Source organism: Suillus discolor (assembly GCF_016758755.1).
Source record: "Suillus discolor strain FC423 chromosome Unknown F5147scaffold_11, whole genome shotgun sequence".
Lineage (NCBI taxonomy): Eukaryota > Fungi > Basidiomycota > Agaricomycetes > Boletales > Suillaceae > Suillus > Suillus discolor.
The window spans coordinates 154,402-172,808 of record NW_024541258.1 but is presented as its reverse complement, the minus strand read 5'-3'; the positions used below and the strand labels follow the sequence as shown (position 1 = coordinate 172,808).

The 18,407-nt window shown below is 46.8% G+C and overlaps 7 protein-coding genes across 7 annotated transcripts; 4 read left to right on the top strand and 3 right to left on the bottom strand.

Annotated features, from left to right (window-relative positions):
• Window positions 1-427: 427 nt before the first annotated feature.
• F5147DRAFT_570840 (uncharacterized protein) lies at window positions 428-868 on the bottom strand (the record flags this gene model as incomplete). Its single annotated transcript, XM_041431015.1, has 1 exon — window positions 428-868. The coding sequence occupies one exon, from the start codon at window positions 866-868 to the stop codon at window positions 428-430; it is 441 nt and encodes a 146-aa protein (XP_041296066.1).
• Window positions 869-5,489: 4,621 nt separating this feature from the next.
• On the top strand, window positions 5,490-8,195 carry F5147DRAFT_650192 (uncharacterized protein; the record flags this gene model as incomplete). The annotated part of the gene is made up of 8 exons (XM_041433422.1): window positions 5,490-5,544; window positions 5,578-5,606; window positions 5,666-5,806; window positions 5,849-5,933; window positions 6,078-6,274; window positions 6,327-6,387; window positions 6,428-6,471; window positions 6,573-8,195. 8 exons carry the CDS (start codon window positions 5,490-5,492, stop codon window positions 8,193-8,195), a joined length of 2,235 nt encoding a protein of 744 aa, XP_041296065.1.
• A 648-nt stretch (window positions 8,196-8,843) lies between these two features.
• F5147DRAFT_679729 (uncharacterized protein) lies at window positions 8,844-10,066 on the bottom strand. The gene is made up of 5 exons (XM_041436269.1): window positions 9,730-10,066; window positions 9,518-9,679; window positions 9,313-9,465; window positions 9,081-9,256; window positions 8,844-9,031 (listed from the first exon to the last, which is right to left on the bottom strand). Exons 1-5 carry the CDS (start codon window positions 9,967-9,969, stop codon window positions 8,872-8,874), a joined length of 891 nt encoding a protein of 296 aa, XP_041296064.1. The 5' UTR covers window positions 9,970-10,066; the 3' UTR covers window positions 8,844-8,871.
• Window positions 10,067-11,035: 969 nt separating this feature from the next.
• On the top strand, window positions 11,036-11,549 carry F5147DRAFT_759040 (uncharacterized protein). The gene is made up of 3 exons (XM_041440427.1): window positions 11,036-11,077; window positions 11,131-11,193; window positions 11,242-11,549. Exons 1-3 carry the CDS (start codon window positions 11,052-11,054, stop codon window positions 11,522-11,524), a joined length of 372 nt encoding a protein of 123 aa, XP_041296063.1. The 5' UTR covers window positions 11,036-11,051; the 3' UTR covers window positions 11,525-11,549.
• Window positions 11,550-11,829: 280 nt separating this feature from the next.
• Window positions 11,830-16,133, top strand: F5147DRAFT_744047 (uncharacterized protein; the record flags this gene model as incomplete). Its single annotated transcript, XM_041439650.1, has 8 exons — window positions 11,830-12,150; window positions 12,203-12,383; window positions 12,447-12,524; window positions 12,587-13,171; window positions 14,604-14,865; window positions 14,919-15,291; window positions 15,313-15,742; window positions 15,796-16,133. The coding sequence occupies 8 exons, from the start codon at window positions 11,830-11,832 to the stop codon at window positions 16,131-16,133; spliced, it is 2,568 nt and encodes an 855-aa protein (XP_041296062.1).
• A 332-nt stretch (window positions 16,134-16,465) lies between these two features.
• Window positions 16,466-16,828, bottom strand: F5147DRAFT_770403 (uncharacterized protein; the record flags this gene model as incomplete). Its single annotated transcript, XM_041441148.1, has 1 exon — window positions 16,466-16,828. One exon carries the CDS (start codon window positions 16,826-16,828, stop codon window positions 16,466-16,468), a length of 363 nt encoding a protein of 120 aa, XP_041296061.1.
• A 720-nt stretch (window positions 16,829-17,548) lies between these two features.
• F5147DRAFT_679715 (uncharacterized protein) lies at window positions 17,549-18,384 on the top strand (the record flags this gene model as incomplete). The annotated part of the gene is given in 5 exon segments (XM_041436268.1): window positions 17,549-17,683; window positions 17,735-17,991; window positions 18,047-18,118; window positions 18,141-18,335; window positions 18,346-18,384. Coding segments are annotated over 4 exon segments (540 nt in total), but the record flags the coding sequence as incomplete, so codon positions are not given.
• Between the last annotated feature and the right edge of the window lie 23 nt (window positions 18,385-18,407).

The following is an 18,407-nucleotide window of genomic DNA, read 5'->3' as shown; positions in this document are numbered from 1 at the left end:
GAGTTGGTTCTGTATCTTCCTTTGTTCTGCGGTCGTTGATGCTGATGGACTGTTTTCCATCCTTGCATGTGGTCTTGAGGTGCAGTATCTTGCTGATTGTGTTGCTGGTCGTTTGGGTCTTCTGTCTGGCCTTCAATTGTCTCCCATGTAAGCGGGTCATCTGTTGGGAAGTATGTGAACCGGGCTTCATCATTTCTTGCCTTTTGTGTGTTCCACTTTCCAGTAAAGACTGGGCACTCTCTGCTCCATGATGCATGTCTGTCCTCTTTGCAGTTAATGCAATGATAGAATGCTGGGTCGTCAACCTTGCAGGTTGCTGTGCGATGTTCTGCTCCGCATGTTCCACATGTGTCGTTTTCTTTAGGGCAGTCCATGGCTATGTGGCCTCTGTTGAAGGTGTGGCACTTTAGGCATCTTGTGGGTTCCGTTAGCAGTTTCCTTCCATACACTTTCTTTCCTCAATAGATAGTCCGAATCTAATGATCTGGTTTGCAGCTATCTTGGAGTTGAGAGTGAGCGCGATGTGTGCTGTTCTTTGAGTCGGGCTTTGTCTTGCTACTGGTTTGATGTATCGTGTCTTGGAGATTGAGTTCGTTTGCAGTCCGCCCTTGATTTCTATTTCCGCTATGGCTGCCTTTGAGTTTGGGTCGAAGGATATTGGGACATTCTCGATTAATAGGTGGTATGCTCTGTCTTTGATGATAGTGTTAGCGTCGAAATGATTAAGGAAAGTACTTCTATTGGTTGGGATGTTGAGCCATTCCACAGATATGGGTGCATTAAGTTCATAAAGTATCCCTCCGTGGGGTAGTTTCCTTGCTGACAGTATTGCTGTATCTTTTGGAGCCGTTGTTCCTTCTTTGGCCATGAGTTCTAGAGCTAGTGTGGCTTTCACTACTAGTTGAGCTTCGTTGAGTTCCTTGAGGGTGTTTGGGGTTAAGATGGACCTTCTGTCGATTAGGAGCTGTCTTGCTTGGGCTTCACTGTGTGAAAGAATCTTCGTCAGTGTCTTGGGGATTCCCGCTTTCGCAGCAGAGGCATAGGTGTGAGGTCCTTCAGACTTTACTGGTGCCTCTGCGCTCATTTCGGGTTGGTTAGTAGCTTGTGTGGCCGTTTTGACCACCTTTTCTATTCCTGATGCTGATTTATCTAATTGAGTGCGTACCTCTTTGACTGCTTCGCTCAGTGCAGTTGTGTGGGTCTCCGTTAAGGCTTCTAACACTTCTACTTTCTCATCTAGGGTAGCGATCGGGCCTCCGAGTAGGGCTGCTATTTTGTTGAGGATGTTGTTAGTGTCGATAGTTTGTTCTACATCATAGAGGACAATTGCTATGGCTCTGAGCGATTCCGTGTATACTGCTCCTAAGTTTGAGGTTAGACTCATTTCAAGTAGAGCGCCGACAATGTTCGTGATGGTTCCTCCTGCGGTTGATAGATTCATTCTGTTCATGTTGAGATGTTTTCTTGCTGAGATTATGGTGATGATATCAGTTCTGATTCCTGTGCCCGCCAGGTGTTCTTCTAGACTTTTGCTTGCTGACAGAAGAGCTTTGCTGGCTGTGGCTTTTCTTCCACATGTTTTGGGTTCTGTGTTTACCGGCGGGGTAATGGGGTTGTTGGACGACATTTAGGGCTGCACACCGTACCGTATACAGTAGATGGCCGTATACATATGGTATAAATACGGTATACAGCTAACCCGTACACCGTACATGACATTGGTGGTGGACGAAGTGGACGGTACGGTACGGTGAATTATACGGACATATACGACGGTGTACGGTACATACGGAATGCAAATCATCTACGAATGACCCAAACGAAGCCTCGCCTTCATGAGCATCAATGTCCTGATAGTCTCAGGCTTGAGACTAGCGCGCCGCAGTGAAACCATGTCACAACCACCAGAGAAAACTCGTTCAACAGCAACAGCAGATCCTACAAAGAAGAGAACTAAGTACAGACACCTGGGACATGGAGTAAGTACTCACCAGGTATTGAAAGGATATCACGCGCAAGTCAAGAGAGGTTCGGAAATTGTGCTCGGCGACCTGCCCACCATTGAATGGGGTCGCAAAGGTCAAAGTCCTCTTGCGGAAGCTTCAGATACTCCTCGAATTCGTCCACTGACAGATTTGACCGCTTCTTATACCTCGCTGTAAAGTTCACCTTTGATGGGGACATTCTGCCATCTGACACATCTGCATGGTGGCCTGTGCTGGTAGATGGTGTGCAGTCCCGTGCAACGGATGTAGCGATATAGTCAGCTTTATATAGGGCATGTAGGTCGTTCTTCAGCGAGTCAATTTGCAACCATGTACTTTCATCATCGGCAGCGCAGTCATCACGGAGACCTTCATAAGTGATGCGGGGATCAAGTACTTGAACTAGATTAGCTATCAAACTAGAAATACAAATTGTAGTACAAAACTTACTTGATGCCCAGACATAGTACGGTGGATCATCGATCTTGAAAAAGTAGTCGCTGAGCTTCCGATGTGCATTGATCAATGCCAGTCGTATTTTCGCTGGCGCTGAATCCGGAAGGTTTGCAAGATCATCCCGAAGTGATTCCTCAAGACCTCAAAATATAGCATGGGCCGAAGAGAGCATTGGGCGCTTGGTCGTTGACATTTGAGTAGTAGCTGACCGGAATGCCTTCAGCCACCCTGTTACTAGTTCGATCGACTGCCAATCGTCATCAGAAAGTTCATATTGGCGTAGTTCATGCGTCTTCGCCACAAAGTCGTTGATAGCTTTTCAAAAATCCAATGCATGGCCTGCAAATTTGATTGACACTCAATCACAAATTATAAGACTGTACTTACGAAGCATCTGATGCATTGAAGACCAGCAAGTCTTGACGTCCAGAATAAGCATGAGTGCCACTTGATTGAGAGCGTTCTCTGTTTTCTTGAGTGACATTGTCACCTCTGCAAGCCATGCCTTGCATTGCTGTGGGCTTGACCAAACAGAACGAACGATCTTTCGAAGCTGTTGGATGAAAGGATTCATTTGTTAGCAATGTGTTCATTGATTTTGAATGTCTCATTGTTTACCTTGTCAACAGCTGACAAAACCCCCTGCAGTGCATTGAACTGCTCATTGTCCTCTTCTGCTTCGTCAAAAAGAGCAGTGTTGTCATCGTACTCGCGGTCTATGGGAGCAGTAACCGAGTCCTGGTATGCAGACTCTCCATGCCTCGAATCTGGCTTGATAGCACCGATACCCTCAAGAAGTTGCATTGCTGATAGGTGTACAATATGGGGTAAGCAACGGATGCGTGCTTTCTTGTGTGAGAAATCAATTCCTTCGGCAGTGCATCGGTTTTCAAGAGATTCGAGCAGGGTATCATTGTTTGTAGCGTTATCACATACAACACCCATGATCTACAATATCAGAATGAGTGAATAAATCGTGTAACATGCTGCTTCGTACCCGATCTTTGAGCCCATAAAGTTCAAGTGTATTCCAAACAGCTTCAGCAAGATTTACACCGCTGTGTTCACCAATAATTTCACGAAAATCGATCAAAAGCTCCTCTGGTTGAAATTGAGATGCTAGGTACACAAAATAATAGGACGAACATACCCAACTGCCAGTCATTAGTCACATAATGCATGACAATTGCAAGGAACGCAAATTGGTTGCTTGAGGTCCACGTGTCGAGAGAAAGGCTTACTTTTGCCTCAAGTTCCTGTTAATATATGAGAAATGCGAATGCTTTTTTGAATGATTCAACCTACCCGAATCATGTTTTTGATTCCTTCAATAGTCTCATCACCCATCTTCATGATACGTCGCTTGATTGCCATTCGTCCAGGAATACGGAGTGAACCTCGGTGAGTGTACTCTACGAATGCTTTGAACTCTGGTTTTTCAACCTCTTCGAATGGTTGATCACATGCAACGAGCCATTTTGCAAGCAGGTCTTCGAATTTTTCTTTGGCTCCAGTCTCCGAACACTTTGTTGACTTGCTTATTGAAGGCATCGACAATATTCACAGACGCTTGCTCGAGTTGCGTCAAGGATGCTGCTGCTGCGTCCAGATCGAGAACTTTGTCACCTCATGCTAATTTGAGCTCGTCTTCAGTTGGAGGTGTCCCACGAGACTTCATGACTAGGTATAACTGATACATAGGTGGAAAATGTGTCTTAAGATGCCCAATCAAACCTAATAGTTATATTGTATTAGCCAAAACATATGCTAGTGATGATACTACTTACCATTCAGACTGCTTTTCATCGCCCACGTGATGGTGAGGACCTTTTGATTACCCAAATAACACTTATAGTGTTTGTCTCCTGTGTCACCAGCCTGACCCGCAGCATTCAGCTGTACAACCTCATAGAAATAATATATCAGGTTCCGCTTGGCAGCCTGATGATATCGTAAGTAATGAACTCTACGGGACAGCAAATGACTATACCTTGGCAGTGAGGACAGCAGGTACGACATCTTCTTCGATGAGACTATCTTGTATAGCTGCTGTAGTGATAGTGGCTGAAACCCCACTGTTGGTGGGTGCCTGAGTGGTCCGAGTCGACCTTTTGGCCAAGCACTTGCGCTTGTTGCGCCTGTTTGGGTGTTCCAGAACCATTTTTGAAGGTAACAAGTGAGCGATCTTGTTTTGCATAAGGTTGAGCACACATAATGTTCTAGAGCCATATTAAACTTACCTCTTCATTTGTGATTTCGATGACATCACTTCCTTGATCAGAGTCTGACGTACTAGTATCTGACTGCGAGCTTGAAGGACTAGTATAGTCACTCCCTTCATCATCCAAGTCACCCTCAACAGTAAGACCATGGAAGCAATTCTGGGTGGTTTTTGACTTCTTGCTTCTCCGTGGCTTAGACTTCGCAGCAGGAACATCTTGACTACCTTCCAATTCCGCCGTGATACTCTCAGTCAGGCATGCAGTATTTTTGACACGGTGCCCACGACCGAGGACAGTCTGGAATTGTGGCTCGTTGGTAGGCGAGGACATTGTGGGCAGAAAGGCCAGCTCAGGATACAAAAAACAAGTAGTAACTAGGAAAGTTTCAGTAAATATTGTAACAAACATACTGACAGTGATGCTTCCATTAGTGTAAAGCACATGCAGAAAGCCATCAGACTCGTCGCTGTCGCTGTTGTTGGTGGTGCAGGGCATGGCAGTTCAGGGCAAGAAGCTACTGGGTAAACCGGCACCCTGTTCCGACCATATAAGCCGTAAAGGTACCGTCGACGGCTGTATGGAAGATGGTTTGTACGGTGTACAGCTTGGCCGTACACCGTACCTGTCTGCCTCCCTTTGCAGACCCGCCAGTATGGCAACCGTATCCGTCGACGGTCGCCATACAAACCATCTATTACGGCGACGGTGTGCAGCCCTAATGACATTTTCTTAATTGTTTTTGTGTTTTGTTGCTTTTATGATAGAACTGGGTTGTTGAAGTATTAAGATTTGGAAGCCGTTTGCGGCGGCTTGTCGACATTGAGCGATGTTAGTGCTGTTGAGTGCATTGTTGATGGCTGGTGTCTGGGGTCCTTGCCAGGGTGCCACTTGGTAGCGGTCCAAGAAGCGATTAGTCGATTCTCTTGCGCGTCATGTTGTGGAAGTGAGTGTCATGTGGCCGCACTCAGTCATCAATCCTAATATGCTCAACTTACACAATAGACATATCTACGTGTTCAGCTCGGAATCAAAGCTTTCGATGGCGCGCATTACGATGAAGCCACTGATCACTTCACTGCTGCTGTTAACTCAGATGCTTTTCTATTGAAATACATTCATTTTGCATACCAAGACTTGACCGTGGTGCGTCTAAATGTTGCATACATAATACTTTTCAAAACCTAGTACTTTGTGCAGCTCTTTGGCTGGGATCTTGAGTCCTTACTGCTCACCACACACCAGAAACGGTGCCAGGCATTCCTTTCAGTAGGTAAACCCGATCAAGCCCTCCATGCACACAAATACATGATGGACACCATCCATGAGACTGCGAAGGCCAGCTGCCTCAATTGGTCCAATGGCGAGTTTTAGTGATGTCACCCGAGGCCATCATACTCACCTGCATTTGGCTCAGAATTCAAGCAACAATGTAGCGTGCTATGTGCTGCCAATGGAGATTCCGCCCTCGCTGCGAATGATTATGATAGGGCCATTGACCTATACTCGGTGATAATCAACTCAAACTCTGCATCTGATGTCGTCTTTGCAAATCGTAGCAAGGCAAAGTTGGGCAAAATGCTATGGATGGATGCACTTCTCAATGCGCAGAAGGTGCGATTGGAGCTATCGTTCCATAGCCAATGCTCATCTTGGTGATACATAGCTCATCAAACTGGACTCTTTGTCTTATCTTGGATACAACTTGAAGCATGCAGCGCTTCATGGTGCGCGTTGCTACAATGAAGTGATTGAAACCTTCCAAAGAATGCTCTCGATATTGGACAATGCACCTGATGTTCAGACATGAAGTAAGTCTCTGATAACGCATTCATCAACATGTTTAACTCTTTCTCCAGAAATGCGCCAGCAGTATCTCAGACCTTCTGAAGTAGAATGCACTGTTTGACAGGTTATCGATGCCCAACTCGACAATGCTCCGCTGCGTGTACTCGACACCACCACAGGTCTCTTATGCGATCGAGAGACGCAGATAGGCACCTTCAAAATGAGCATGCTTTATAAGGAGCTCGTGTCATCAACAATCACGCATGCAGACTTGTACATTGCGCACATCAAAGAAGTGGTGAAGAGATACCTGCAATGTGCCATGCTATCACACAGGTGGGAAGGGAAGGAGCCACTGCTGCAGGATATCCAGGGCAAGTCTGTGTACGACTCGGAGTTGGATCCAGTTGGCGGCATTACGAAGTTGCGGTCGTTCTGCAGAACTGCTCGTGATGCGGGGTATTGCTGGGCATGGAGCGATACATGCTGTATCGACAAGAGCAACAATGTCGAAGTCCAAGAATCGGTCAACTCCATGTTCATATGGTATCATCATTCTGCGCTCATGATCGTCTACCTGTCTGATGTTCCGCCTTCATCAAAGTCTGGCGGACTGACAAGGAGCGCTTGGAACACGCGCGGATGGACGTTTCAGGAATTCATCGCTCCCAAAGTCATTCTATTTTATCAGAACAATTGGACTCTTTATCGTAATGATCGTACTCCCAACCACAAGGATTCCATCGCAATCATGCAGGAGATGAAGGACGCGACGGGCATAGACAGACCAGTCATTGTGGCCTTCCGTCCCAGCATGCATAACACGCGAGAAAAACTCCATTGGGCGTCAACCCACGTTACCGCACGTCAGGAAGACATCGCATACTCTTTGTTTGGCATCCTCAGTGTCCGTCTTCATGTAGATTATGGTGAGAAGCAGGACAGGGCTCTCGGGCGGCTCCTGCAGGAGATCGTGGCTCAGTCGGGGGACATCACTGGCCTCGATTGGGTCGGAGAATCATCAGAGTTCAACAGCTGTCTACCGGCCTCCATCACTTTGTATGAAGCTCCACCATGCCAGCCACCACCTCTATCCAAGGAAGAAATTCAGACATCAGTTTCTTCACTGCGAAAAATGGGGGTTGCTGATTTCGCTTCAAACCTTTATACTCGGCTTTGGAACACGAGCGCCCCTCACTTCGCAGCACAAAGACTGCATCTGTCTTGTATTGCATTCAATGTCACGGAAGTCAGATGCCGGGTGGGTAGTCCAACCCCGGAAAGTCATCTCATGTATAGGGTGAAGGCAGACGGACTTCACGACTTGCTTATCACCACAAGAGAGACCCTGGTTAAATTCTGGCCGGCAAGGCCCACTGAGCAACGATTTCTCCTCGTCCGTCCCTGGGATTGGTCTCTCCTGGAGCTACCTGACTTTGCAGAACTTCCAGAACCGTCTGACTATGGAGATGATGCGGAGAGCGAGGAGGGTTATGAGACATCACCTTCTACTCCGTCGGACGACTGGTCTGGTGGTTCTTCTGTAAAACAGGAGATGCCTCACCTAGAATCACGAGCATTGCAGTTGTTTGTTCGCCTTGGGCAGCCTTTCAGTGCATTTTTGCTTATGCAACAGCGCAGTGGAGAATATAAGAGGATTGTGATGGATTGTGATATCATTGGACAAGTCCAAGACTTGGTTTCTGTTGGAGACTTGATGGACATCAGGACCATAGAAATATTGTAGTGGTATGTTTTTGTTTCAAAGTTTTTGGACCTCTGAACGTTTCGCATCTGTAGTTTAGAGATGATACCATACAGCTGCAGCATACGTATCACACACGCATGTTAGATGTGGTTTCCGCACATAGGTAGCAGCTCAGGTACAAATTATGCCGTCGCTTCCCTATCATTTCTCGCAACCCTTTGTTCATGCTCAAAAAATCCTTAGAGGGTGGGACCGCAACAAGTTAACAGTAATCCACAGATTGGCATCATTATGTCTTTCAATGGGTAAACATTCTATGTGCCTTTCATTCTTCGCAGTCCAAAAATCGTGCATTGGCAATCACCATAAAGAATAGTATCAGACCAGGACAGACATCAGGAAAAATCCAGATGAGAATATAGGGCTCTGTAGGCAACATAGCCTCTGTAGCCCTGTCGTCATCCCCCCAATCTGTAGAGCAATGTAGCTCCCAAGGCCTCTACAGAGCGCTACGACATACCATGTAACATGAGAGTGACAAAATATATCTGACATAGCGCACCTGTATGTAGCACGATATAGTTCTACAAATTCCACCCGCTCTACTGACACCTGCATGATCTGAATGGCGGCTGGTCAATCATGAAACAAACGGCGGACTCGGATTTCCAATCAACATCAGACAAAGCATTATATTTCGATAGTAGTGAATTACTTATTCTCCCTGAGCCTCTGTCCCATCCCTCTCGTCCCGTTCCTCCTCCTCCTTGTCCTGCAACTCCTGCTCATACTCCAGAAGAGCATCATCGAATGCTTCCTCAGTCACGCGGGACCCAGTTGATGACGTGAGGAGGAAGTCTACACCTGCATGAAACCTTCGAGTTGCCATTAGAATGCAGTAGCATAGATTGAATGAAGACTCACCTAGCTGCATCATGCAGATTGACACGGATTTTTTCGAGGAGTTTGTAGGGGGCCGTGTGTTCCTCAAAGCGCTGCAAGGAGTCAAGATGGGTGTTGTAGACAGACGCATAATTTGCTGCCGAGAACTTGACATCTTCTTTAATACCTGTACCCCACTCGTCAATGCAACATTCAATCTGTCATTCAACCATATCAGTGTTGTTAATGTCAGAAAAACAGTCCTAGTACTCACAGACGCCAGCAAGAGTGCCATTGTTTTGACAGGAAAAGGGTTGAAGTACTGGTGGTAAATGATGCCCTTATCATTGCGGTTCGCAAACCACATGTGATTGACACCCATTTGTAACAAGTCCGTCTTGTAGATTCCCTGCTTCAACTCCCAGTCCTAGAGTCGCATGAGTTCAATCACCAAATAATGTAGATGATTCATCACACACCTTGTAAGCAAACAGTGAACCCTCCTTGAGAGATTCTGCACAATCACGATTGCACCTAATCACTTCCCTACTGTTATTCGCACGAAAGCCAAAAAATGACCCTGTCAGGGATCGCATCTTGGTCTTTAGCTCACCACGGACATGAGAAGTTCTCTTCAAGATCTAGATCACAATGAATGAGTCCAATACAATCACAAAATTAGACAGCTCACCATTTTCATTAACCCAGGTGTTAGTCGAACATTGATCCCTTTGGCACTGCATGCTTCACACCAGGCCTCCTTAGCAAGCTTCGTCTCGATGAGGATCGAGTCTGGAAATGGTGCGCGAGTGACAACCAGGCACCGGAAAATTGTGATTGCAGTAGTGAGAATCTCCTTGGTGATATCATCGAAATCGCTGGCCTTCAAATGCTGAGCTGACCCGTCCATACTTTTCTTCACCTTCGGCATGATAGGGTCTTCAAATTTTGTATCTGAGGGCCGCTTGGTGCCCAAAACAACTGGTTCGCATTCACCAATTGAGTCTCCACCATCACCGTCCTCCAAGTCATCCTCGTCTGCATCAAGATCATCAGCCCACTCGTCATCACTATTGTGGAAAGTAGGGTGGCGACCTGGATGAGTAGGGCCGCCGTCTGACATGGAGGCTTCGCCACTACTCACCGCAGTCAAAGATGACGATGAGCCTGGGATTCAAGTGTTAGTAGTAGCTAGATGTACATTCTGAACACGCACCTTTGTAACCCTTTACGAGGCTGTTGCTTAAGGACTTGCGTGCAGAGCTTGTGTGGCGCGAAACTGGTGTGAGAGTAGGTGGTATCTTCCCAGTACTAAAGGAAAGCTTGCTATGAACATTTCAATCTGTGAACTAATTATCATTCATCAATGAGTGATCAACTATGGCTAAGAACAGAGAGACGTACCATAGTGTCTTCTTCAACGTCAGCGTCACTATGGAGTTCAGCAGGCTCATTGTCAAAGACTTCAGGGTGATGTTTGAAGACAGTGTGAAGTGCCTTCACGGTCCTTTGGTTGGTCCTTTGTTTTTTCTGTTCGTGGCGTCGCTCAACATGTTGAACTTCAGAGACTAGTATATTTGGCTCAGTTAAAATCTCTGGGAGCAATTTGGACTTACTTCAATAATTTTCTTTCTCTGTGGGACGGCGTTGACGACCACTGGATGTACGCGTGGGTGATTGTCCAAGGCGAGTTGAAATATCCTTGGATCCTGCTTTAGAGGCACCTGATGCAGTGCACAGAGACTTCGAGAGTAATTTTCCAGCCATAGAACAAGGTTTTAGGTTAAGAGACGATCAGGTAAAATTTAAATGTGAGGCACATACCAATTTTTATGTGCATGACAACATGCACGCAGCGCGTCAACAACACGCTCTTCCAAACTTTAAGTCTGTTGAATTGAATAAAAATTGTCTTTGGGTGAATCGGGAGCCTGCAGCCTATAAGAAGGTGAAAACATACCTGCAATGTTCAATCCCATAACCGCATCCATTCATCCATTGAGTTGCTCTGCCATGGATCAAGTAAACCTCTTCAAGCAGTATGAATGAGTCCGATTTCAAAACACTTACCGTAATCTGACTTGATATCTAGATCATGCACACCATCAGCAGACTTCACCACAGAACCAATAACATTCAAATCAAACCTAAAAAAGTGCGTCAATTCATGTTTGTATCCTCACAATTACTAATCAACTTGCAGGCGAAAGCTTGTCCGCAGATTTCCGTTGCCAATTCACTATGACAACGGGGCTGCCTCGTCTGCCACCCCGAGTCCCCTTCCTGCTCCCCATCTCTCGGAAGTACCTGAGACACCTACCCCCCCATATCGCCAAACACCAGCACCAGTTACTGTTTCGCAGTCATACCTACGAAAACTTGTCCTGGAGCATTGGGAGGCAGAATTTAAGTGTTGTGAGGAGGCACGCAAGGCACAACTGTTGGAAGTGCACCTTGCAGCACTTGGAATCACTAAATTAGTTTAGCATAAAATAGCCCGAAAATGCGAACCCGAATCAAAACTTGCCTGTTGCCAATCCATACAAAAGTCTGAGAGTCCGAGCAAGCCCGAAAATGCAAAACTTTGATATCTCTTACCCTTACCATGTCTCACCACTGTGGCTCCTGCGGCAAGGACATCCCAACCATTGGAGGTGTCAAAAGACACATTCTTGGGCGCCCTCAATGCAGAAAGGAGTGGGAAGCCTTAATCACAGAATCAGATGCGATTGACGACTCAAATGCACACAATAATGAAAGTGAATTCACACCTGATCATATGCTCAGTCACATGGACTCATTTTCCCCCCTTCATCGCACACACTTGCCTCCTGATCTGGATGATGCCACTTCAAAAATTCGCCGTGTAACTGTTGAGGAGGTTGAAGATGAAGAAGGCACATATAACAGGCGCTTTTTTGAAGGCTACCCTAATGCCGGCCGGCCAATAGAAGAGGGAAAGACTGTGTTTGAAAGCTATTGTCAGTACAAGGAGGATGAGGGCGAAGATGTCTGGGCTCCCTTTGCTGACGAGGAAGAGTGGGGACTTGCTGAATGGATGATTAAAAACCTCGGTCAGACACGAACAGATGAATATCTGAAATTACCCATAGTGAGTATTCGGTTGAATGTTATGAAGAAAACTATAAAATGAGACACGACAGACCAAAAACCGAACAAAGCCATTGTTTCACAACAATCGGACATTCCTCAAGAGAGTGGATGAGCTTCCACATGGCGCTTCCTGGAGTTGCAAGAAAGTGATGGTGCAAGGAAATCGGGAAGATGAGGATGGGCGAACATTGAGTGAAGAGGTTGAAATCTGGATGCGAGATCCTGTTGAGTGTGTCAAAGATCTCATTGGGAATCCGTCATTCAAAAACCATATGGCATACGCACCATCATGAGCATACAAGGACAAAGGAGGTACTCAACGGCTCATAGATGACATGTGGACAGCTGACTGGTGGTGGGACAAGCAAGTGAGTAGAACATTGATTTTGAAATGAGAGTAGCGCCGTGATCTAAGTTGCTGCCGGATCAGAAAGAACTGCCCGAAGGAGCAACCTTGGTGCCTATTATTCTGGCCTCTGACAAGACATTGTTATCACAATTTCGAGGCGACAAATCTGCATGGCCCATTTACCTATCAATTGGCAACATTGCAAAAGAGAAGCAACGACAAACATCTGCCCGGGCAACAATCCTCATTGGGTACCTACCAGCCACAAAACTCGACTGCTTCACCTGTGATGCACGTTCCCTGGCTGGATACCAACTTTTTCATCACTGTCTGTCCCTGCTGCTGGAACCTCTCATTGCAGCTGGTTGGGATGGTGTTGAAATGGTGTGTGCTGACTCTTTCATTCGGCGAGTGTACCCCATACTGGCTGCATATGTCGCAGATTTCCCTGAACAGTGCCTTGTTGCAGGCTGTAAGGAGAATCGTTGCCCTAAGTGTTTGGTTGCAGCTGATGAGTGGGGCAACCCGCTAAACTCATTGATGCGGGACCCGGAGTCAACGAAAGAGATGCTAGAAAGACAGAGGAATGGTCAGCACCCTGTAGAATTCGACGAGGATGGACTGCGTGCAGTGTATAGGCCGTTCTGGGCCAATTTACCCCACACCAATAGTGCTGCCGTGGTCCAGTTCGGTCCGGTTCAGAGGGTCCTGGATGAGAACCGAGAACCGGACCACAGAGAACGGTTCTCTGTGGTCCAGTTCGGTTTTTTTCTGGTCCGAACTCGAACCGAACCCGAAAATTTTCAGTGGCAAGTGCGAAAAACAAAACATTGAAATACTAGTTTACACATCGAGTAGCTACTCTAATGACGACTCCATACCCCTCTGCCTCTGTAGCTGCTGAAGATGCTGACGTGGCCAGCACTTCAAAAAAAATTGTGATGCTGGCGGCCACAGGATTCTCTGAAAAGTGGAAAGCCCACATGATGAGAGCCATATTGATGAAGACTGACCAATTCGCGAGGACACACTCTGACATTTTCAAGTAAGGCATAAGAAATGGTCGAGAGATGAACGATACTACTCACCGACAGCCAAAGCCAAAAGTGAAAAACCGGAGATCAACCGGAGATCATCGTGCGCAACCTGCATCGTCAATCCAACGCTGAGGATTAAACCTGTGTGGTTCAGGGAAGACTTCAGGATCGTTTGCAATAGCCCTGAAGCACAAGCGTCAAACCCAAAGGTGAGAGGACGAAAATGATGGTAGTTCTTCCAAATGATGTCCTCAATCACGCGATGCGCAAAGCCTGTAGTGCAAGGTGATTGTTCAACATCGCATCATCACAACTCAAATAAAATGTACCTCCAAAAACTCTCATCGTATTGAAAGATTGGGTCGCGTCCAGCGGGGTGAGAGACAATGGGCGAGAGACAGAGGGTGAGACACAGTGGGCAAGTGAGACACAGCGAGCGAGCCAGCAAAAGCCAGCCGGCAAGAACAGCAAGCGAGTGAGAGGGGATGCAGTGAGGTGGCGGGCATCAACATAGGCACAGGTGGCGTGGCGTGTGATGGGTTGTGCGCTGGTAGCGATGGGTGCTGGCCCTCGAGGGAGCCATCAGCATTCAGAGCACAAATGCGCACCTCTGCAGCATAGCACAAGACACAATCCCTCCAAAATCCACCTTGACCGCATCTAACATATCCACCTCCAGTAAAAGGTAGTCTTGTGCAGTGTTGTAGCCGGTCCTCAATGAATAGAACTTCCTGTTATAGAGGTGAGCGGGTGAGAGACTTGAGAGTTTAATTAGTTAGTGCTTACCGGTATACCTTCGAAAAGGCTAAATGTAGCTTGATTAATCAACAATGTGAATCCCGAAGATGACAGTCTGACGTCGAGGCAGGTGTTGTCGAAGTTGAAGTCAATAAGGGTTCGGAATGGTTCGGGAAGGCCGAACCAGAACTGGACCGTTTGGGAAGATCTAGAACCAAGAACTGTTTTCCGGTCCGATTCTGGCTGGCGCAAGAACCATGGACCAAACCGCGAAGAACCGGACCAAAAGTCTGGTTCGAACCATGGTTCTGGACCGGACCACGGCAGCACTACACACCAACATCTTCACGGCATTCACACCGGACCTCCTCCACCAGCTGCACAAAGGAGTCTTCAAAGACCACCTTGTTAAGTGGTGTCTCAACATTGCAGGTGAAGATGAAATTGATGCTCGCTTCAAGGCCATGCCCGACTACCCAGGTCTTCGTCATTTTAAGAAAGGTATATCTAGTGTCAAACAGTGGACAGGAACGGAACACAAGGAGATGCAACGTATCTTTGTTGCATTAATTGCTGGTGCAGTCCCAAGGTATGTTCTAATTTGTGCTATTTTTCGAGTAATTGATCCATTTTGGCTTTCAGTCGAGTCATCGTTGTCGCACGGGCCATACTGGACTTTTGCTATTATGCACAACTGCATACACATACGAGCGAATCCTTGGACAGTCTTGAAAACGCACTCACGGTATTTCATGCGCACAAGGATGTGTTGAAGGAACTCGATGTTCGCAATCATTTCAATATTCTGAAGCTGCATCAATTGTCTCACTACGTCCAGTCAATCAAATTGTTTGGGGCTGCTGATGGATTCAACACTGAACTTCCCGAGCGCCTGCACATCGACTTCGCTAAAGAAGCTTACCACACGAGTAACAAGCGTGACTACGAGGAGCAAATGGCATTATGGCTTCAATGCCAGGAAGCAATCTTCTGGCGGGTCTCTTACCTCGAGTGGGTCGCTGAACATGGCACTCAGACTGAACATCAATATGGCTATGACTCCGACTCTGATGCCGAGGAAGACTTCGACTTCATACCAGTGGTTTCACAAGACATTGTTCATGTTCTTGCGAAGACACCTCCACACCCTCGGCAATCTATCCAGCATCTTGAAACCATGCATGGCGCTGTCGATTTTCTGCCTGCTTTCAAGTCGTTTTTACGGAAGCACGTGCCACACAATCACATCATGCCCAGTTATCAAGACCGTTTTGATGTTTTTCAGCAAGCCGTCATAATCATTCTCCCCAACCCTCGTGTGTCGGAGTTACCGAAACGTCTGCGGGTGAGGGCAACACCTGAAGTGCTTCCATCACCTTCTGGACGGAAGCCAGGTTCCCCCGCACGATTTGACATGGCGTTGTTAACTGATGGTGTCCGAGCATCAAAGTTGCACACTTTGGAAGGTATGTTATTGCTTTTTAACTTACAATGTACGGTGATGGACTCCCAGTCATAGCTGTTCGAGTTGCGCAGGTGCGTGTAATATTCATGCTGCCTCGTCAGTTCAGCTCATACTTGCGACCTCTTGCCTATGTTGAATGGTTCACGCCATTCAGGGAGCCAGACCAGTTCTCAGGTCTGCGTCAAGTCTCGTGTTCGACTCATCACTTGCGTCAGAATGGAGCAGTCATACACGTCAACGAGTTCGTTTGGCCATGTCGCCTTGTTCCGAAAATGGGCCAAAAGGTAGACCCCAGCTGGACGAGCGCAAACGTCTATGAGATGGCAAGCAATTTCTATTTCAACGAATTTATTGACCTTGATACATTTTGCATATCAAGTGCCATTACATAGAGTTGCCGCTACTACAGATAGGTATGTAGGATACTGGTACTATAGGTTTTCGGATGTGATAATGTTATATACGTTGGTCTCTGTACGCATCATGTCAGCTACATCGGGTACATCGACCGACAGATTTAGGCGGGTGCCTACCTGTCAGTATGGTAGCTATGGAGTGCATTATATTGGTGACCAGGACTACCGCCATTCGGGTTTTTCCTGATGGAGTGTATGCATATTAGCCCCACTCAATTCTTATTTTATTCTGCCATTTTATTTTGTGGCCTGTAATATAAATCTTGATCGCATGTGAAATAAAATGATATAGAATTGAGTGCCTCAGTTTATTCTTCCAGTTTATTTGATGCAGGCATCGCTGAGCTTGTAATGTGCCGAGTGGCTTGAAGTACCAGAGCATTTTGTAAGATTCTGAACCATGCCTGGAAGTGACGTTCACTTCCGTTATATACCAGGATATCCAGGAAATCCTCCGATTTTGGCTGGTTATAAGATCCACGTAGACCATACCTGTTGCTTCGTGCACGTTTTTTCTCCGCTAAAGCAAGCACAGCAATGGCAAGGCCGATAAATCTGTCGTCCTCATCTTCAGTACATGCGAGTTGGCAGATAGCAAGAGCTTCGAGTTCCGTAGCTAGTTGTCCATGAAACGAATGACTCCGTTTGCCCGTACGACGAAGCCGTGCCATTGATCTTGATGATATCCAATAGTGCTGCTAGACACGCCTGCGGTGTTGGTAAATTGAATCTCCGAGGATGAGTTATTTTTACGCGCTTGTGCGCAGTTTATTCCAGTTTATTTCTCGGACTCTGTATCAGTGACAGTTTGGTGATGGCTCATAAATTGGAGAAATAAAATGGCAGAATAAAATAAGAATTGAGTGGGGCTATTATCTCAAAGTTCCTCTCCTAGATCTCATATCGACCCAGGTGCACTTCCATTTGTTTTCGGGGAAGCTTTTGACATCCCTTGACTCAGTCAATCCATAGTGATTCACTTGCTTCAATGGCACGAAGTCAAGGATCCGGAAAGTCAGGTTCTTGATGATCTTGGTTGTTAGACTATCTGGGACACCGTCCAACAGCACATCGAGGAATCACGACGAAGTCCCTCCCTGAACCTGCTCAAGCTCGGTGAGACAACTTCGAACATCCCTCTTCGGTGATTGAACACATTGCCATCATAGATGTCTCGTGGACACTTGGGTCGAGCTGACATCTCCTAGCATACACCAGATGCATCCTTTTGGTCTCTCGCATCACTCGGGTTTCCACAAACTCACTCGAAAAGCATGGAATTATCATTAACGAATCGTCCTTCTCCTCAGCACCAGGTTTCCCTTCCCCCAGACGATCACGTATTATGCTTCGATTTCCTTGACTACATAAGCGCTCATCATACATGAGAATGGGAATTAGACTACTATTCTCCTGCATGGAAATTTGTAGGCCAACACATGCGATGGACTGCAAGCATGGAAAAGATTGCCAATGGGCATGCTCGACGCGCCATGAATGTACCAGTAACGGAACCAACTCCTCCGGCGAGTCAAATTTTCGGGGATAGGTTGCTCTACAGATCTAATTTTTGATAGTATATATCGATGCACATACGGCATGGTGACTTCAGCCAACAATACGAAGAGTTTCCAGTGGACCAGTGCTTCGCCCCGTTGTCTGTCATTGCGCGCAGGGTGTCTGAGGTGCAAGAAAAGCTTCGGACACGAAAAGGGATTGAGGCCACGCATGTTATCATGACGAGCGACGAAAGGGACCCGGAATGGTGGTCAGATGTTGGGGCGAACGTGGGTAGATTACGTAGCGGAACAGACAGAGAGATCTATGGAAAACGGTGAGCCGATTAGATGTCATGTTTTCATTCTAACTTAAGTTGTGGCTGTTAACAGGCATCCGGTGTTCGTTGATGCTATCATTCAGTCGAATGGAGCTGGCTTAGTTAGCACTTGTGGTTCTACGATGTCCACCCTAGGGGCCCGCTAGTCGCAGAGTACAGTCGTGGCATGATGGAGCGACTCGGCTCGTTAGATGGGGGTGGCCGGACGCGGACGACCGCTGATGTTGATCGGAATGCTGGAATTGAGACTACTTTGGGCCTCACAAATCAATGGCTACAATGTTCTTATTTATGATGCGCCTAATGGTCGTTCTCCGGCTCGAATTCACTGCAGGCGAAAGCAAGCTTAATCTTCTTGGTGCATAGTACTGGAAACGTTCCCTTCCTGACGGTGATCAACGTTCAACAATCAA

Bases quoted from the DNA above. Each gene is read 5' to 3' on its own strand.
- F5147DRAFT_759040 (XM_041440427.1), top strand. From the start codon at position 11,052: ATGGATCAAGTAAACCTCTTCAAGCA. The intron at 11,078-11,130 runs GTATGAATGAGT...CTTGATATCTAG, and splicing joins CAAGTAAACCTCTTCAAGCA to ATCATGCACACCATCAGCAG. The intron at 11,194-11,241 runs GTGCGTCAATTC...ATCAACTTGCAG, and splicing joins TTCAAATCAAACCTAAAAAA to GCGAAAGCTTGTCCGCAGAT.
- F5147DRAFT_679729 (XM_041436269.1), bottom strand. From the start codon at position 9,969: ATGCCGAAGGTGAAGAAAAGTATGGACGGGTCAGCTCAGCATTTGAAG. The intron at 9,680-9,729 runs GTGAGCTGTCTA...ATTGTGATCTAG, and splicing joins CACCTGGGTTAATGAAAATG to ATCTTGAAGAGAACTTCTCA. The intron at 9,257-9,312 runs GTGAGTACTAGG...GTTGAATGACAG, and splicing joins TGGCACTCTTGCTGGCGTCT to ATTGAATGTTGCATTGACGA.